At 59.6% G+C, this 19,883-nt stretch overlaps 1 protein-coding gene across 1 annotated transcript; it reads right to left on the reverse strand.

Annotated features, from left to right (window-relative positions):
* Nucleotides 1-2,950: 2,950 nt before the first annotated feature.
* WNT2B (Wnt family member 2B) lies at nucleotides 2,951-18,300 on the reverse strand. The gene is made up of 5 exons (XM_029068310.2): nucleotides 17,988-18,300; nucleotides 9,182-9,402; nucleotides 7,730-8,007; nucleotides 6,430-6,694; nucleotides 2,951-3,973 (listed from the first exon to the last, which is right to left on the reverse strand). Exons 1-5 carry the CDS (start codon nucleotides 18,137-18,139, stop codon nucleotides 3,744-3,746), a joined length of 1,146 nt encoding a protein of 381 aa, XP_028924143.1. The 5' UTR covers nucleotides 18,140-18,300; the 3' UTR covers nucleotides 2,951-3,743.
* Nucleotides 18,301-19,883: the final 1,583 nt, after the last annotated feature.

Genomic DNA, 19,883 nt, shown 5'->3' on the forward strand with positions numbered 1-19,883 from the left:
TAGGACAGTTCAGAGAAGGGCTCTTCCTCTTGACTGTGAGCCCGTTGTGGGCAGGGATTAACTCTCTCTATTGCTGTATTATAGTTTCCAAGCACTTAGAACAGTGGTCTGCACACAGTAAGTGCTCAATAAATATGATTGAATGATTGAATGAAAGGGGGGAGTCCCAACCCCAGAAGGTAGGGGGGATTGAAAAGTTGGTCGGGGGCCGGGGGGGGGGGGCTGTCGGGGAGTGAGGGGGACCAAGAACTGGATGTGCGTGGGAGAATAAACATTTGAAATTGCATTTTTGAAAAGCTCCCACGAGCAGAAGGAAGAGGCCTGCAGAAGGGAGGGTGGAAGCACCAGAGTGGTGACTCTTTAATAATAATAATGATAATAATTACGGTATTTAAGTGCTTACTATGTGCCAAGCACTGTTCTAATAATAATAATAATGTCGGTATTTAAGTGCTTACTATGTGCAGAGCACTGTTCTAAGCATTGGGGTAGGTACAGCGTAATCAGGTTGTCCCACCGGAGGCTCAGAGTCTTGATCCCCATTTTACAGATGAGGTGACTGAGGCACAGAGAAGTGAAGTGACTTGCCCACAGTCACACAGCTGACAAGAGGCAGAGCCGGGATTGGAACCCATGACCTCTGACTCCCAAGCCCGGGCTCTTTCCACTGAGCCACGCTGCCAAAGTAGATACAAGGTAATCAGGTTGTCCCACGTGGGGCTCACAGTCTTAATTCCCATTTTACAGAGGAGGTAACCGAGGCCCAGAGAAGTGAAGTAGCTTGCCCAAGGTGACACAGCAGACAAGTGTCGGAGGCGGGATTTAAGAACCCACGTCCTCCTACTCCCGAGCCCGGGCTCTTGCCACTAAGCCACGCATTTGGGGAGGGGGAGTGTGACTGGGGCAGGGGCGCGGCCGAGGCCAACGGACCAGCGAGCTGGGGCCAGCGGCGCTGTCCGGCCGGCGAGGACGGGTCCGGTCAGGGCGGACCCACCCCCTTCCCAAAGAGCTGCAGGAAATGAGCCGGGCACTCCAAGGTCACCGGGACAGCCTGGACGCCGGTGGTGTTGAGAAGCAGCATGGCCTAGTGGATAGAGCACAAACCTGGCAGTCAGAAGATCGAGGGTTCCAGTCCCGACTCCCCCACTTGTCTGCTGTGTGACCTTGGGCAAGTCAGTTCACTTCTCTGGGCCTCAGTTCCCTCATCTGCAAAATGGGGGCGAAGACTAGGTGGGACAGGGACTGTGTCCAACCCAATTATGTCCAGCGCGTAGAACAGTGCTCAACACATAGTAAGCGCTTCGCAAATACCATCGTTATTATTCTTATGATTCCTCCCCGCATTTTCCGGGGTTGGGGGTGAGCAGGCGGTGAGCGGGAGCGGCCCCCGGCCCCCCGGCCCCACTAATCCCGCCGCGGGCGCCCGTCACTCACACACATTCTCGGGGGCTGACTCATCCCGCCTCCCCCCCTCCCCGCACTAATCCCCGCGCCGCAGCCCGCCCGGCCCCGCGCCCCTCGCTCATGGTTTGTATTAATGCACTTGAAGGCTGGAGCTTAAAGAACCCCAAACCCGCCCACACAGGTCTCGACAGGTTACACAAATATTAGTCCGACCATCCCAATAAATCTATCCCCGAGGCCCGGACCTGCTCTGACTGCGCTTTAGCGCCTGGCTCCGGCCCCGGCCCCGGGGGAGAGGCCCGGGACCTGCTGCCGAAGGGTAGGAGGAGGGGACGGGGTTGGGGGGGGGGGGCGGGGTCGTCCCTTCTCTTTTGCGGGGTCTTGGTTCCCCCTCCCGGCCCCCACCATCTCTCCCCGTTCGGGGCGCGGCCGGGAGACTGGACGGTGGGGGGAGGAGGGGGGAGGAGGGAGGGAGCCCTGTTGGCTTCCGAGATTTCCCGTGCAGAGTCTGAAATTGATGGCAGGTGAGACCGTAATGAAGATAGATGGGGCCCGGCTTCCTGGCGGATGAGATGCTGAGCAGGCGAGCCCAAGGCCCCGACTGTCTCCTCTCCCTGCCTCCGGTCTCCTCCCCACCCCCACCGTCCACGACCCCTCATCCTCCCTGCCCGCATGGACACCCCCACGCCCCCACCCATCCCCACACCCCCCCCCAACAACAGCAACCACAACTCTACCTATCCCCTGCCTTGCTCCCCAGAGCTCCCGGCCAATGTCCCCGGGAAAGGGCAGGCGGCGCTGGGCTCTGTCCTTCCCTCCTCTACTCGCCAATCCAATGAGTCCCTTCTTTCCTCTGCTTCCCCTCCCTCCCCTGCCTTCCCGCTTCCACTTGTCCCTGGAAGGGCCAGGAAGCTCGGCCAAGGGGAAGATTAAGACGGAGGAGGAACCTGGTATGGAGATTAAGGAGGAAGATGGGTAGAGGCTGGCGGGGAGGGTTGGTGAAGCTGTATTCCCCTGGGGACCTCGGCCAATGGGATGGATCCTGACCTTGCTTAGGGCAAGTGGTCTAGGGCAGGGCTGAAGACTTCCCACCCTGGACTCTTCCTCAGTGAGGAGGCAGCCAGGGCTCACTACCGAGGGACTCGCTAACCACCGACTCATTAGCCGTCTCAACCCTGACTGCCTCCAGTCAGCTGGGACATAGAAGTCTCTCTCTGGTCTGGCTATGTTCCAGCTCTCAGGGAAGGAGCTGTTACTTACTTTTCCCTTCTTCTGCCCTTCCCTACCCACCCTCTCCTTCCTACCTTCTCCTCCTTAGAAGGGGGCTGTCTTCTCTCTGTCCCCTCCCCTGAACCCCTGCCCCGTCCAAGGCACCCTGCACTATACACGGCTTACACCACTCTCCCGTAGCTCAGGCTTAGGGGCCCTCCTGGGGACGGGAAGGCCCAGCGCCAGAGCAGATTTTAGAATCATCCTCCTGTCCCTCGCCCCATCCCCTCCAGCCTTTGTGAATAACCCCTACCAAACACAATTAGAGCAGTGAACAGGCTGTCTGATGCTGGTTTATAAAGATAGATATATACACACACATCTATATCCACAAAATGCAGCAGTATACACAACAAAGAAGCACGTGGGCAGAGCCTCTTCTGTCAGGTCTGACCCCTCCCCACACACCCACCTGAGTCCAGACTCCAGGCTATTGCACGGGTCCAGCTGGCCTCAAATGGCCGCTCTGGCCCGGCCGCGGGGTCGTAAACTCACAACCCCATTGGGCGGCATTGGGGAGGGGAAGGTGACCCAACGTCCTCTTGTGCAGCAAACCCATCCCCCCGCCCAACTGCTCCCTCGGCTGGGAGCTGCCTTCCCCTTCGCCGTGCCCCCAAAAGCCCTTTCTTCCATGTCCCTGAACATGGCCAAGGAAACAAGGAAGCGAAGAGGAAAAGTGACATCAGGACTCCGGGCTGGGGAGATCCACTTAGTGCATTTTCTTCTCTCTCTGAAGCCAACCAGGCCCCCTTCACGCCTCCCCCGTCACCCTCTGGGTGAAGGCAGGGAGGTTTCTTGGATTTGTACGATTCTTCAACTCCTCCTGGGTGGGGAGACAAGGCATCAGATCTGCCTGGGACGATGGAGCCGAGTCCAAGTCCTTAAATAGAAGCTCTGCTGTCTCAGGCCAGGGCTGAGAGGTGAGTGGTGGTCTTCGGAGAGGGTGGTCGGGGCAGGGGGTTTGAGTGAGTGTATATGATGCAGGTGAGTGCCTCGCGTCATCGAGTTTGGGGTGGAGGGGCTGGGGTCATGTCTTCTCCCCTTTCATCCCTCTCCCCACCCATCAGAGCTCAGGTCTGGTCCAGCCACTCTGCCCTCTTAGGGGCCTTGCAGGTGTGCACATCTACGGTATCCCGGCATTCCTTGCAGCGCACAGCACAGCACCAGTGGAACTTGCACTCACACTGGGTGACCCGGGTGACCCGGGTGGTGTCATAGCCGCGCCCACAGCACATCACCTCACAGCCGTCGGTGCCCCGCGATGACTTACTGCATAAGCGTCCTGCCGTGCCTAGGGAACCTGGGGGGCGGGGGGAGGGAAGGGAAGAGAAGGCACCAAAAGTCAGGTACGTCAAGGCCATACTCTCAGCCCTCCCAGCAAGTATCCCTCTGTGCACGCTTTGAAAGAAGGGTGGGGTAGCTTTTTCTCATGGACAAGTCCTTAACTTTTCTGTACCTCAGTTTCCTCATCTATAAAATGGGAATTCAATACCTGTTTTCACTCTTACTTAGACTGTGAGCTCCGTGTGGGACAGGAACTGAGTCAGACATGCCTATCACGTATCTACCCCAGTGCTTGGCCCACAGTTAGGGCTTACTATGGAGGAATATCGTAGTGTTCCGCAAACAAATACCACAGTTTTTAAGCCTTTTCAGCTGCCAGAGATGGGTCAGGATCTGTCGTGTTCAGAGGCAGCAACATGCACAGAATGACCTCTGGAGTCTCACTAGACTGTAAGGCTCCTCGAGAACAGGTATCGTGTCTTCTTACCCCCAGGTGCTTAGTACAGTGATCTGCAAAGAGTAAGTGCTCAATGGATACCATGGCTTGATGGATCGAATCTTGGATTCAGAGCCTCCCACCCCTTGCTCCTCTCATTCTTCCCCACTTTGCCAATAGTGCTCATGCTCTCTGCAGTCTCCCCCGAGTCAAAGTAGTCCCCGCCTGGCTGAGTTTGGAGCTAGCAGCCCCCGCCTCATCACCATCAATGTTATTTATTGAGTGCTTCCTCCATGCAGAACACTGGACTGAACACTTAGGAGAGTACAGTACAACAGAATTGTTAGACACATTGCCTGACCACAAGGAGAGTACAGGGTATGGGGGAGACAGACATTAATATAAATGAATATATTTATTTTATGGCTAACACCCTCCACTTCACCAGCCTCAAAAATCGAGCCTTTCCGTCAACACCCACTCCACCCAGAGCCTCACCGCGTTTCGCTTCAGCGAAGAAATTCAACCCTTGTCTCTGTCCAATCAGACTTCCACTCCCACTCGTAAAAGGGTGGCGAATTACTTTAGCCCACAACCCACTTACCTCATTTGGTTGGCCTTCTGGGGGCCAACAGTCAGGAGGGGAGGAGGGACGAGGGGACGATTCGAAGGGTGGAAGAGATTGCATTTCTGTCCACAGTGACTCCTATCTGGCCCCTGGCCAGAACTGCTGAGGGGGGAAATGTTGCTTCCATTCATTAAAGAATGAGCCTTACACATCCCTGATATGGACTAGCAGGGCCTCCCTTTCTCTCCCCTGGTACGGTGTGGGAGTTCAAGGTGTGAAATTACTGCCTCCCTTCTCTGGGCCTCTAGTGCGGTGTCCAGACACGCCCCACCTTCTTTCTCCCTTCCCAGAAAAAGTTAAGAGCAAAGGCCGCCAAGAGAAGCAGAGCCTTTCCCCAGACCCTGCCCCTCTGCTGTGACCCGCTCAGGCTTCCTGGCAGCTTCACCACCACCCTCTCTGATTTACAGGGAGGAGAGGGGCCTGGCCCGCTGGGAAGGCCCCATTCCACTCCCAAGCCCTACCCTGGCTTTAGGAAGAACGGTACCAAGAGGCCGATAAACACAGAGTGCGAGGTTGTATTTCCTACCTCCACCCCCAAGCTTTGTCCCCTGGACACGGAGAAGAAGTGGATGTGGGTTGGCAAAGATGCAAGTCTTGGAAGGCACCCTGCCGAAAATGGGCCACAGCAGGGAGCCTGGAGCCTGGAGTCTCCTCGGGTTGAGGTAGAGCCCAGCGTGGCGGGTCTGGGGTCCCCCTGGAAGTGAGGACCGCTAGGACTCTAGGACTGTTCCCAATTCAGATTTCTCACTCTCGGGCCTGGACTGGACCACGTCAGGTCCTAAATTTTTGCCCAAGGCGGAGGGTCATTTTGCCCATCCCCCCGTTTTGCCTTAAACCCCACTCCCAATTATTCCAGTTAGTTAGCTGTTTCCTCCAAGAGGCCTTTCCTGACTAAACCCTCTTTTCCTTTTCTTCCATTCCCTTGGGTGTACCCGTGACTTACTCCCTCTATTCATTCCCCCTCCCACCCCCACCGCGTTTATGTACGTATCCATAATTCCATTTATTTATATTAACGTCTGTCTCCCCTCTAGACTGTAAATTCGTTGTGGGCTGAGAATGTGTCCGTTAACATTGTACTCTCCCAAGCGCTTAGTAAAGTGCTCCGCCCACGCCAAGTGCTCAATAAATACAATCGACTGACTTTTTTCAATCTGCTACGTCAAGGGCTCCAGGGTCTCCCACTGCTGATCATCCTTAGGCTTAACCTCAATCCCTCCAACTGCAGTTTGAACTCGCTCCCACTGACACTATCCTTGGACTGTGCCAGGCAAAGGCAGTGCCGTGTGAACCCGGGTGACCCCGGGGAGCAGAGGGTCCTTAGGGAAGTGATGAGGAAGAGGGGTGCGGGGAGCCAGGGAAGGGATGGGGCGAGTCCCCCTCTGGGCAGCCCCTCCAGCCTGGTCACCTGCCGCCTTGTCCATGACGCAGTAGTCGGGGGAGTTGTCGAAGTAGACAAGGTCAGCGCGGGTGGCGCCGCGGTAGTCCTTGTGGGCGGCGGTGAAGTTGGCACCGTCCTGCGTGGCCGTCACCTGCACGGCCCCGTTGTAGCGGCGCCGCAGGTAGTCTCCGGTCTTGCGGAAGTCGGACAGCGCCAGCCAGCAGGTGCGAAGGGTGCAGGAGCCGCTGACCCCGTGGCACTTACATTCCAGCTTCAGGAACCTCCGCACGGCCTGGGGTCGGGAGAATGTGGAGGGGGAGGAGGAGGCAAGGGGCACCCACGGGATAGGAGAGAGAGCAGCGTGGCTGGGTCGGTAAAGGCAAGCCGGAGTCGGAATGGCCCACCTGGGGAATCTGGCCAGCAGACAGTCACGGTCACCGGACCATCAGACAGCCATGGTCACGGGGACCGACTCTCTCACCCGGGTCACCGTTATTCTCCTTCTGGGGCTGTTTCCTCCTTTTCCCCCTTTCCCCTCCCTTGGATTCAGTGATTCTTGGGGCCAGACAGGGTCCTCGGTGCTCCCGCAGCTACAATCTCCTGTCACTTGAGCCCACCCTCCAGGTATACACACACAGACGTACATATGGGCCCTCCCTCCCACCGGGCATACAGACGCAAACATGCATTCGCACCTCCCTGGGCCTACACAGATAGACATATGAGTGCACCCTTCTCCTGGGCAGGCATGCTTAGGTAAATGCATGTGCCTTCCCTGGAGGCATACATGTACCAGGTACGAAGGTGTACGCCTTTGCCCCCAACACACATACACAGACATAAGCACGTGTGTTCCCCCCACCACAGACGTGCATGTGTGCCTTTCCCCAGGGCAGACATGCAGTCGTACACGTACGTGCCTTCTCCTGAGGCATACATGCAGACATGCATGTGTGCCTTCCCCCCCAACCCTAACACACAGGCAGGTACGTATGTCTTTCCCCCAGGCAAATGCGCGCACACATATATATGCCTTCTTCTGTGGTAAACGCTTATAGACGTGCCTGTGCATTGTCCCCCTGGGTGTACACATGCATAGGTACCTTTCCCCCACTCATACACACACAGACATACATAGGCACCCTCCCCCCCGGGCACACATGTGTAGGCGTGCGCGCGCGCCGCCCCTGGCATCCTTGCACAGACGCGTGTGTGCATCTCACGGCCTGTCCGGCGCCCCGCTATGACACGTCCTCCACCCTCCCTCGCCAGCTCGTACACCTTCCCTCCCTCTGTCCGCCCGTTTCCCCCCCCGCGAGTGGCTGACCGTGCGGCCGCAGCGGTTGTTATGCAGGTTCATGAGCGCCCGGGCATCCTTCACTCGCTTTTCCTTGGCGTCCACGAAGGCCTTGGCGAAGCGGACCCCATAGTTGATGTTGTCGCTGCAGCCGCCCCAGTCGAAGTCCCCACGCTGGTCCCGGTGCCGCCCCCGCTTGTAGGGGTCACAACCGCACACGCTCAGCTCCCCCTGACTGCAGGCGCGCGTGATGGCGTGGACCACGCCTGCCGAGGAGATGGCGTACACGAAAGCCGCCTCCCGGCTGCCTGGAGACCAGGGGGTGGGGGTGGGGAGGGAGGGCGTGTCAGGGGCCGGGGCCCCACACACCTGGAAGCCCCGGCCCCCTCCCCTCCGACGCAAAGGTCTGGCCCGTCCTCTCTGCAGGACCCGGGGGCGGCTGGGGTGGACGGGACCGGACCGGTTCCATCCCCTCCGCCTCGTGCCCGGAGGCAGGGCCCGAACCACCTCCGGCCTGGCCTTTTTTTCCCCCCTCTCCCGCTGCCAGCCGGGAGAGCCTCTTCAGACCTGGCTCCTGCTGGACAGTTCCCGCAGGATGCCGCTCCCGACCCGAGCAGACCCGGCTAGACTGGGGTGGAAGCCCCGGCTGGGGGGGGGGGGGGGGGCCTCCACCCAAGGAAGAGACCCCTTGCCTGGGACGAGTCTGTCCTAGCCCCAGGAGGGGAGCAGGCCCCAGCTGCCCCCAGACCCCATCGTCCCGGGGCTAGCGATTCCGAAGCCGGCCAGGGTGCGTGTTCCCGGGAGGGAGCTGCTGAATCCGGGCCAACGGGCTCTCCAAATATTTATATATCCCCTTTCTGTTTTCCCTGCTTGCCCATTACCATCACGCCAAGCCCCTCCTCCCGCCCTTCAGGGGCTTCCAAACCCAGCTGAGGTTACGCGGGCGGGGGAAGGGGGCGAGGGAAAGAGGTGAGAGGGTTGCAGAGGGGTTGGAGGGGAGGGGAACTTCCTCTTCTTCTTCTTCCCTCTCCACCCCAAGGGCTGTGACGGAGGGTTGCAGCCAGTGGGAGACAGAGTGAGCCCGGGGAGCGTGAGGGAGGATCCATTCTCAGCTCTGCTCTGAGCTAGCGTCGGGCTCAGAGGTTTGTAGTTGTTGGGGGAGAGGAGGGCTCAGTTTTTGCAGCTTTGAAATGGGAGGGTCACCCCGGTTACCACCTCTCATCCCAGAATCCAGTTGGGAGTGCCGGGGAGGGAAGGGGAGGGGCAGGAGAGTGGGTCGGGGGAGGTCGGGGGATATGGGAGAGAGGGTGGGGGGAGGGGGGAGGAAAGAAAGGCAGGGACCAGGGGAGGGATGGGGGAGAGGAGGAGAGAGACGGCTACATCCTGGCGGGTGTGCGGGAAAGAAGAGAGGGTCAGGGGAAGGGACTCGGGAGGCCCATGGGGCAGAGGGCAGCGGGGGCTGGCGGCAAAAGGCATCCCTACTTCGAAGCATGACTCTCCCGAAGACGGTGTGGTCCCGGTCCAGTGTGGTGCAGTTCCATCGGTGGTGGCGGAACTGGTGCTGGCACTCGCGGATCCACTCGCGGGCACCCTCGCCCACGGAACGCATGATGTCAGGGTGGCGCTGGCACAGCTGCCGTTGCTTGCTCACCAGCCCGGGGATGTTGTCGCAGATCACCCGGGCACCCAGCGCCCCGATGTACCTGTGGGTGAGGGGAGAGGAAAGGGGATCCCAGGGCTAGGCCCAGCGGCTCCCAGGGGCATCCTGGTTGTGGGGAAGGCAGAGGGGACTGGGTGAGAGGCTCCCTCCCCCACAGAGCTACAGCGGGGGGAACCCATGGGCTATTCGAGGCCTCGGCCAGGCTCTAGGGCTCCTGGCCCCTCACCTCGAAATGCCTCCGGTCCCCAACAGTGGAGGAGATGGCGTGGGAGACGGGCAGCAGAGAGAGCCGCATTCGGGTTGCTTCCCTGGGCCTGTCTTTTATTCATACGTTCATTCAATCGTATTTATTGAGCGCTTACTGTGTGTACAGCCCTGTACTAGGCGCTTGGAAAGTACAATTAGGCAACAAATAGGGACAATCCCTACCCAACAACTCTGGCCACCCAGAGCTGGGAACTGGTGACAACCCAGGGTTCAGCATGTTCACAGGAAATAAATAACTTGTTCTTGGGGCTTCCCTCTGTTCCGCACCAGCCGGTTGGGGAAACCCTAGGCCGTGTGCTGGGCTGGATCCAGGGAATACCCCATGATAGAAAGCTGGGCTCCATCCTACAGGGAACTGGACCGAGGGGTCTTTCTTCATCCCTCAAGGAGAGGACTCACACAGGATGTATATACACACTATACACACAAAGGCTGTGCACATGTTCCCTCCCCATCCTAATGACACAACTCACATACTCGCAGGCTATCAGATTTTTTTAATTAAGTAAAAATCACTAGGTGCTAAAACGAGCTAGGCCAGAGAACCACGCCCCTTTTCCTGCCTGTCCTCCCCCCTACAGTCCTCTAGACTGTAAACTCATTGTGGGCAGGGAACATATTTGTTTATTGTTGCATTGCATTCTCCCAAGCGCTTAGTACAGCGCTCTGCACACAGTAAGTGCTCAATTAATACAACTGAATGAGTGAACTACCCAAATATTTGGGGGACCCAGGAGTTGGAGAGGTAGATGGGGCTCAGCTCAGGTCAGGGGGCTGGGTTCAAGGGGAAACAAGGGAGCCTACTGGGAAGCAACTTGGTCTAGTGGATAGAGAACAGGCCTGGGAGTCAGAAGGACCTGGTTCTAATTCCAGCTCCACCATTTGTCTGCTGTGTGACCTTGGACTAGTCGCTTCACTTTTCTGTGCCTCAGTTACCTTATCTGTAAAATGGGAATGAAGACTGGGAGTCCCATGCGGGGTAAGGACTATATCCAACCCCATTACCTTGTATCTACCCCTGTGCTTAGCACAGTTTCTGGCACATAGTAAGCAGTTAAATACCACAATTATTGTTATTATTGTTGCAGGGTATCTGCCTGCTGCGCCCCTCTGCCCTCCCCCTCAACCCGTCCGGCCTCCTCCCAGCCCCCACCCGGCGCTACGTCTGTCCTCATCCGTTTGGCTGCTGCACCACAGCCTTACATCAAGTATTATCCCAAGCCAGGATGGGTGGGCGCGCCCAGGCTCTCCCAGGCCCTCTTCTCTCTCCACCCAAACACTCCCAGCCTTGCACGCTTTCAGGCAGCCCCTGTCTCTGTGGGCACTTTCTGGAGAAAGGCCAGGAACGGAAATGAAGACCAGGCCTGTCCTCGGAGATGGTAGGGAACCTCCCCCAGCCCTCAAAACCAGTCACAATGCCTACCCCAACACGCCCCTCTCTCCTTCTATCCCCTCGGCTCTCGTCTTGGTCCGGAAGCTTTACCAGACAGCAGGCGGTGCGGGTGGAAGGGAACAAACCGACCACTTTAAGCCCCTTTCCTGACACCCTCCTTTCTTTCTTTTATTTTTTTTTTTTGTTAAGAGCTAAGTACCAAACACTGTACTAAGCCCTGGGGTAGATACAAGGTAATCAGGTCCCACTTGGGCCTTACAGTCTAAGTAGAATGGAGAACAGGTATTGAATCCTTATTTTGCAGATGAGGAAAGTATTGAATCCCTGTTTTGTACATAAGGAAACTAAAGCACAGAAAAGTGAAATGACTTCCCCAAAGTCACACAGCAGACATGTGGTGGAGCCGAAATTAAAACCCAGATCCTCTGACTCCCAGGCCCAAGCTCTTTCCACTAGGCCACGCTTCTTGTCTCTTCCTTGCAGCAGCAACCAGGTAGAGTCCCGCCTGCCCAAGGCCATGGACACCAGTGACCCCCAATGCCACTGCCCCACCAAAAGAAAATCTGATGCCTCTCTTCCATATGGTATCTCCCCAACTAGATTGTAAACTCTTGGAGGGTTGGGATTCTGCCTACCTACTCTGTTGTATTGTACTTTTAATAGTAATTATAGTACTTAAGTGCTATAATTGTTATAAGTGCTATAATCGTTAAGTGCTTACTGTATGCCAGAAGTTGTAGTAAGTGCTGGGGTGAATACAAGCAAAGTGGGCTGGGCACAGTCCCTGTCCCACGTGGGGCTCCCGGTCTCACTCTCCATTTTACAGATGAGGTAACTGAGGCCCAGAGAAATGAAGTGACTTGCCCAAGGTCACCCAAAAGACAGGTGGCAGAGCCAGATTTAGAACCCATGACCTTCTGACTTCCAGGGCCATGCTCTATCCATTATGTCATACTGCTACTTGTCCAGGGCTTTACACACAGTAAGTGCTCAATAAATTCCATTGATTGATTGACTGATTGAGGTGGGCCGAAGCAGGTTCCCCTATCAGGACTCTGACCTGGGCAGGGCCTTTTCCTGCAGTGAGCACTGTGGCCTGGGGCAGGCTCCAGGGCTGGCCCATCTGTGCAGAACATGATTAGTGCCACTCAGCTGGGAGCCTGTGGAGGTACAAGTTCCTGGGATGGAGATGGATCAAGTTCCAGAAACCAGCCTGCGGTTTGGCCAGGAGGGAAGCTGTGGCCTGGGGTCCTGCGGCCCTTAAGAGGACTGTGCAGGGCCGGAGGTGGGGGAGTAGGGTGGGTGCAGAAGGGGGACAAGGGAAGGGAGACCCACCTGCCCCCAAGAAGAGGCTAGAGGAACCCATCCTGGGGGCTCTCGGGCAGCAGAGTGGGCCCTGGATGGCAGAGACACTCCCTGAAGGGGCCCTGGACCACAGAGGTGAGGAGCACCCATGATGTCAGGTGCCGCGCTTGGTGTGTCCCCCTCGATGCCATGGCCTAGTGGATAGAGCACGGGTCTCGGAGTCAGAAGGACCTGCATTCTAAGTCCGGCTCTGCCACTTTTCTGTTGTTCGACCTAGGGCAGGTCACTTATCTTCTCTGTACCTCAGTTCCCTCATCTGTAAAATGGGAATTAAGACTGCAAGTCCCATGTGGGACAGGGACTGTGTCCAACCCAATTATCTTGTATCTACCCCAGCTCTTCGAACATTGCCTGGCACATACAAAGTGCTTCACGAGTACCATGATTATAATTATTACCACTCAGCTCTCCCCTGAGCTGAGATCAGGCTGGAACTGGCCCATTCAAAGAAGAAACCAGAACAAAATTCCACGCTTCTTTCCTGGAGGCAGAGTGGGGGCTGGGTGGTAGGGTGGCAGACTCTGGGGACTGGGCTGTAGCATGAACAAAAATACCACCGAGTCAAAGCCACAGGCTCCGTCTGTCCGTCAGGAAAACTGCTTCCAGGAACAAACCAGACAAACACTCACAGACCCGAACCCGCTCCCGCCTCAGCCAGTGAAGCAATCGGGAGCGGCCTTTGACGCACAGCCCGACCCTGGATTAAATAATTGCCACGATTTGTTTAGAGAATAAAACTTGGAGTTCACAACTCCGAGAATGTTCCCCTCGGACTGCGAGTCGGCAGGCCCCCTGCCCCCTTGACTGTCTGGCTCCGGCCAGGAATACCGATTCAGAAAAGGGATTCCCCAGAAGCTCCCAGGCTGGGGCCCTCAGGAAATTAGTGAGGGCAATTAACGAGACATTGTCCTGCCATGGACCTCTACCAGGACGGATGCATGGGAAAGAAGGTATTTCAGGAAGTTCTTTCTGGTGCCTAACTGAAATCCCTCCTGCTGTGTTTTTTATCCATTTTTCTCGCTTTGTCCTCAGTGGAGAGGGAGAACAGCTGGCCAAGGGGCTCTTGGTAAAATCCCATCCTAGATGTAGAGACAGTGATTCAATCCTCCCCTGCTGCTAGCCTTATGTGTCCCATGCTGAGCATGTCTTTGCTCATTCCAGCCGACCTCTGGCCTGGAATGGTCCCTCGCAGCCCTCCCTTGCTTGGGTAATCCCCAGTTCCCTCTCCCTACTTAATTACTTGTCCCAGGCATCTCCCCGCCCTGGTCTCTGGATACCTTGGCTGGGCCCCGCCCCAGTACTGTCCCTAAGGGTCCCCAGCCTCTCCCTCTGCTCCCTCCCACACTTCCAATGACTTCCCTGGTCTCATGATGGTCCCCAGCCCAAACCATGGAGGGGGCGAGATGAGGCCTGAACTTTACCTGGGAAAGCCTCTGCCCCAAAAATCACAGTCAGGGAGGCCCAGCAGAAAGGGTCCACTAAGTCCACAAGGATCCCAATGTAAGAGTGGAGAGAAGAGTTCAGGTCAGATCCTGGGGTGATGGAGGGCTGTGAGTCATCAGCATTGAGCCAGGGGAGGCAGAACTGGGCCCAGGTAGCCCCATCCAGCAGCTAGCGAGCACAACCAGGATGGGGTGTGGTAGGCGGGAGAAGCGTGGATGCCCGAGTGCCATCGTCCTGCCATGGGGTGCCTCTGAGAGGGTCTCTGCAGTTGGGGATTTGAGATCTTTGCCTAGGGTTGGTGGCACTTTCCAGGGTCTTTCACACTCCCTGCCACTTCACTCTCCAGAAAGGAAGAATTTGGGCATAAGCAGCCCCTGAAGTCCCACCATATCCAGCATTTTCATCTAAGCTGCCTATCAGATCAGGAGTATCTAATGAGTGCCTATCTTGTGCAGAGCAACATACTAAATGCTTGGGAGAGTACCTTAGAGTTAGTAGGCCTGATCCCAGGCCCCATTGACTCCCCCAGCATCCTACCTTCTTCATCCGTTTCTGTCCAGGTCCCCAAGCCCCTACCTTTCTGGAGCCTAGTTCGGGATTGAAGGGAGAAGGCCCCAAAGATCATTTTACCCTTCACTGCCACCTCTCCGAGACATGCACCTCACACTACCCAAAACCCAGTGGGTCCTCCAACTGCCTAGTTTCCAGGGGCATCAGAGCCATCCCTGGCAAGACTGAGGGGATGGATAATTGAGGGGAGGACTCAGGAAGCTGTTGCCAGGGAGACCAGGGACATGGCCACTCTGCACCAGCTCTTCCCTGCAGGAGCAGACCTCACTCTCCATTGTGCGGGAGCACCAGTCGCTTCCTTTGCTTCTCCACGAGAGTGCCTCTTTGAGCTCGAGCATGCCTGTCTTTCCCTCCCTCCCCCCCACCAAATCACATCTCCACACGTGATTCTCCCAGTCTCTTAATACAAAACACGTGTGGGGAGGGAGCAGGGTGAGGGCGGCTGGAGTCACAGTGGATTTCCAGGCCTTTGCCTGCTTCCCCACATCCCAGGAAGAGTGGAAACCTCTGACTGGGGGCTAAGTTAACCCCCAGGCCCTTGTGACATCTGCGAGAAGTGGCACCAGCAGCAAATTCAGCCCTTTTCTCAAGGCAGGCTGATGTCCCCCGATCTGGGGGGTTTAATGTTGGGGGTGCTCCTGGACCACCTCTATCACCCTTGATGATTAATCACTCACTCTGGCTGTGTGGCTGGCTGGGCTGGGCAGGCCTTGTGACGTGAGGTGTTGGTCTAATGACTTGCAGGGCCAGAACTTGGGCGGAGGGCTGGGGGGAGGCTCTCCAGTACTGAGCTTCAGTACTTTCTCCTCCTCTGGGGGAAGAACTAAGGAAAAGGAAGATCCCTTAGTGGATCCAGCCCCCCGCCCAGGCACAGAGGTTAAACAGCAGCAGTGCTGAGCAGTTAACTCTGATTTTTTTTGAAAAAGGTTTTCCCTCATCTGCTATGTGACCTTGGCCAAATCAGTTCACTTCTCTGCACCTCAGATCCCTCATCTTAATTCTCCATTCTCCTTAGACTAAAGGGCAGGGACTATGTCCAATCTGACTATAGAGTATCGACCCAGCAGTTAGTACAGTGTTTTGCACAAAGTAAGGGCTTAAATTCCACAATGTTGATTATAACTATTATTCCTCTCCCTCTCCTTTTCCTTCCTTCAGAAATGTTTCCAGCCAGATAAAAGATACCAACCTGTGCCTCTCCCTACATCTCCTCCAACCCAACTCCTCCCTCTTTGAGCCCACGCAGATAAAAAGGAACGGAAAGGATTTTGGAAAGAGGAAAACAGAGGAAGTAGTTGCTTTTTTTTGGGGGGGGGGGTGTTTGGCCGAGGGGAGAGAGCAATCTCAAAATGATCTTGGGCTTTGTCGAGGGAGCTCCCCCCACCCCCATCCCCGGCTTCTCCGGCCAGGAGTCAAAGTCAACAACCAGAGGAGAGGGGGAGAGGGGGAGAGGGGGAGAGCGCCAGGGTCGGCTCCAGCTCTCCAACCCAAGTCCCAGAGAGATGTTTGAGGAGGTGCGATGCTGGGGATGCGGGTGTGGAATAAACCTTTGCTGAGAACTGCGGGAGGGGAAGATTAGGGAGTCTAAAGGCCGATCCCTGCCCAGCTCACAAAGAGAAAGGAGTGTGAGGGTCCCCCTAAAGGGAGAAGTCTGTGGAGTCCTCGCCCTGAGCACGGCGGGGGGCAGCCTAAAGTGGGGTCCGTCCCCCCCCAAATTGGGGTCCAAGGGGAGAAGGTTTCTCTTTCTGAGAAGAATGGCGTTTAAGGTCTTGCGGGGGCAGATACCCTAAAATCTCTTCCTCGCTTCTCTTTCCCTGCCTCCCACTCCAGTCTCCAAAACCAAATAGAAAGGGGGAATTGAGGCAACCATCCGGATCATTGAAAACCAAGTGGGCGTTGGGGTCATCATCCCATTCTCCTCAGTGCAAGTGGAGGCCTGGCCATAGAGGCTTCTGGGCTATTCCGGGGCGCTTGGACCCTCGTAGGCCGGGTTTCGGGGGGATGGGGAAAAGCTGCGCTGCCCTTCCTCCTCCTCCTCTTTCTTCTCCAGCCCGAGGGCAGCCCCGCCCCAGGGCGGAGGGAGGCTCGGACGGTCCGGAGCCCTGGAAAAACGTGGGGCGGTGGGTTCTGAGTTGGTCAGTGTCCCCAGAGCCCCCCCAGCCGCACGGGGGAAAGGCTGCGGAGGCGGCGTTATCCCCCCGGACTCCCAGACCCCGGTTTAGCTCGGACCCCCCCGGCGAGGAAGAAGAGGAGAACGAGGAGGAGCTGCTGTCCCGGCCCCCACCTCGCCCCGGGCACAGCTCCCGCTCACCAATCCCTGCCCTCTCATAGGAGGGGGGACCCTGGCCAGGGCCCCGGGGACAGCCGGCCAGGCACCCGGGGGACACCGCTCAGCCGTACGGGGGACACCGGCTAAGCGCACGGGGGACATCGGTCAGGCACATGGCGGATACCGGCTAGGCACACGGGGGACACCAGCTAGACCCGCGGGGGTCATCGGCTGGGGCCCGGGGGACACCGGCTAGGCACACGGGGGACACCGGCCGGGCGCAAGGGAGACAGACAGCTAGGGGCCCTGGGGACAGTCGTTCAGGCACACGGGAAATAGCCGGCCAGGGCCCCGGGGGACACCGGCCAGGCGCACGGGAGACACCGGCCAGGAGCACGGGGGACAGCCGGCCAGGGGCACGGGCGACAGCCGGCCAGGAGCACGGGGGAAAGCCGGCCAGGGGTTCGGGGGACAACCGGCCAGGAGCCCGGGGTCAGCCGGCCAGGAGCCCGGGGGATGGACGGCCAGGAGCACGAGGGACGGCTGGCCAGAAGCATGAGGGCCAGCCAGCCAGGAGCCCGGGGGACGGCCGGCCAGGCTCACGGGGGCCAGCCAGTCAGGAGCCCGGGGGACAACCAGCCAGGACCAGGGGGACAGTCGGCCAGGAACACGGGGGGACGGCCGGCCAGGGGCACGAGGGGCAGCCGGACGGGCGCCCGAAGACAGCCGGCCAGGAGCACGAGAGACGGCCGGCCAGGCGCCCGGGGCCAGCCGGCCAGGAGCCCGGGAGCCAGCCGGCCAGGAGCCCGGGGGACAGCCGGCCAGGAGCCCGGGGGACAGCCGGACAGGTCCACTGGGGACAGCCGGCCGGGAGCCCGGGAGCCAGCCGGCCAGGAGCCCGGGGGACAGCCGGACAGGTCCACTGGGGACAGCCGGCCGGGAGCCCGGGAGCCAGCCGGCCAGGAGCCCGGGGGACAGCCGGACAGGTCCACTGGGGACAGCCGGCCGGGAGCCCGGGAGCCAGCCGGCCAGGAGCCCGGGGGACAGCCGGACAGGTCCACTGGGGACAGCCGGCCGGGAGCCCGGGAGCCAGCCGGCCAGGAGCCCGGGAGCCAGCCGGCCAGGAGCCCGGGGGACAGCCGGACAGGTCCACTGGGGACAGCCGGCCGGGAGCCCGGGAGCCAGCCGGCCAGGAGCCCGGGGGACAGCCGGACAGGTCCACTGGGGACAGCCGGCCGGGAGCCCGGGAGCCAGCCGGCCAGGAGCCCGGGGCCAAGGCAGTGCCCCTGTCTGTCTCCCCGGACGGGGTCAGTCCACTCACCACCAGGACGAGTCGACTTGGGGCGGCCCCGTGAGCAGCAGCAGCAGCAGCAGGAGGAGGCAGGACAGGCGGCCGAGGCGGGGTCGGGGGCCGAGGCAGGCGGGGTCGGCGGGGAGCTGGGCGGCTGGGTCCGCGCTGCCCGGACTCCGCATAGCTCCGGGGACGGTCCGGGGACGGGCCCGCCGCGCGGCCCGGGGCAAAGCGCCGAGGAGGCCGGGGCTGGGGACAGGGCCGGGGGAGGAGCCGCACGGGCCGGGGGCGCCTAGGCGGGCCCAGCCGCACCCCTGCGGGGGTCCATGGGCGCCTCTGGGCCAGGAGGGGAGGATCGGGTCGTCGGGGCCGGGGCCCGGGGGCCGGGGGCGGGGCGGGGCGCGCTGGGGCGGGCCGGCGGACCTTCAGGCCGGGGATGCCGTCGGAGGGCGCGGTGGCCCGGTCCGCGGAGTCCCGGACACGGAGAGCGCTGTCGGAGGGCGCGCTGTCCGAAGCGCCCCCGGGGGCCGGGCGTCGAGGACTGATGCCCGGGGTCGGAGCCGGGGCTCGGGGGGTGCCAGGCGTCAGGGGTGACGCCCGGGGTCGGACCCGGAGTTCGGGAGGTGCCAGGCGTCGGGGGGTGATGCCCGGGGTCGGAGCCGGGGCTGGGGGGTGCCAGGCGTCGGGGGGTGATGTCCGGGGTCGGAGCCGGGGCTAGGGGGGTGCCAGGCGTCGGGGGGTGATGCCCGGGGTCCGAGCCGGGGCTAGGGGGGTGCCAGGCGTCGGGGGGTGATGCCCGGGGTCCGAGCCGGGGCTAGGGGGTGCCAGGCGTCGGGGCTCGGGGGCGCCAGGGCTCGGGGCGTGACGCCCGGGACCTGAGGCGAGGCAGGAGGCTCCCGTCCCCCGCACCTGCTCCAGCGGGCCGGGATGGGACGGGACGGGATGGGATGGGATGGGACGGGATGGGATGGGACGGGATGGGATGGGACGGGATGGGACGGTCCTGGAGGGCGCAGCGCCCAGCCCGCGCCCAGAGCGCAAAAGCTCCTCCGCCGCCGCGCCACTGGGTCCTAGCGTCCTTCCCGTGGACCCAGGAGCCCGGGGTGGGGAGGGGCCGGGGCAGGGGCCGGGGTCGGGGCCGGGGTCGGGGCCGGGAGCCTCCTCTCCACGGGAGCCCTCCAAGGCAAGCGGCCTCGGGCTCCCTCCCGGACTCGCTTTTTGCCCTGCCCGCTCCGCGCCTCAGTTTCTTCCTCCATTAAACGGACAATCACCGTCTCTCCTTTGATGACGATGGTGTCTGTAAAACGCTTACTATAGGCCAAGCACTGTTCTAAGCGCTAGACTAGATACAAGGTCATCAGGTTGCCCCACGTGGGACTCACGGGTTTAAATCCCCCTTTTACAGACGAGGTCACTGAGGCCAAGAGAAGTTAACGGGCTTGCCCAAGGTCACACAGCAGGTAAGTGGCGGAGTCGGGATTAGAACCCACGACCTCCGACTCCCAAGCCCGTGCTCTTTCCATTAAGTCACGCTGCTTCTCCACTAGGTAAGCTGGTTGTCCCACGGGGGGCTCACGGTCTTCATCCCCCTTTGACAGATGAGGGAACTGAGGCCCAGAGAAGTGAAGCGACTTACCCAGTCACCCAGCTGCCAGGTGGCGGACGCGGGATTAGAACCCACGACCTCCGACTGCCAAACCCGGGCTCTTGCCACTAAAGCCAGGCTGCTTCTCACGCTTCGGTGAGCCAGCTCGCTGCCTTGCGGGCTCTGAGCGCAAGGAGCCCCTTGGCCAGATCCCCAAAGGATGGAGCTCAGCCCCGAGAACCGGGACCCCCCTCCTCCCCTGGTACCCAGAGGGCCCGGCTCTTCGGCCCATTTGGACCCCGGTCCCTCCCGGGGCTTGGGGAGAGCCTCGGAGCCGCGCA

The sequence above is a fragment of the Ornithorhynchus anatinus genome, chromosome 7, assembly GCF_004115215.2.
Source record: "Ornithorhynchus anatinus isolate Pmale09 chromosome 7, mOrnAna1.pri.v4, whole genome shotgun sequence".
NCBI lineage: Eukaryota > Metazoa > Chordata > Mammalia > Monotremata > Ornithorhynchidae > Ornithorhynchus > Ornithorhynchus anatinus.

Coding starts and splice junctions, on each gene's coding strand:
- WNT2B (XM_029068310.2), bottom strand. CDS start 18,139: ATGCGGAGTCCGGGCAGCGCGGACCCAGCCGCCCAGCTCCCCGCCGAC. Junction 8,008..9,181: donor CGGGAGAGTCATGCTTCGAA/GTAGGGATGCCT, acceptor CCTGGTCTCCAG/GCAGCCGGGAGGCGGCTTTC. Junction 3,974..6,429: donor CGTCATGGACAAGGCGGCAG/GTGACCAGGCTG, acceptor CCCGCCCCCCAG/GTTCCCTAGGCACGGCAGGA.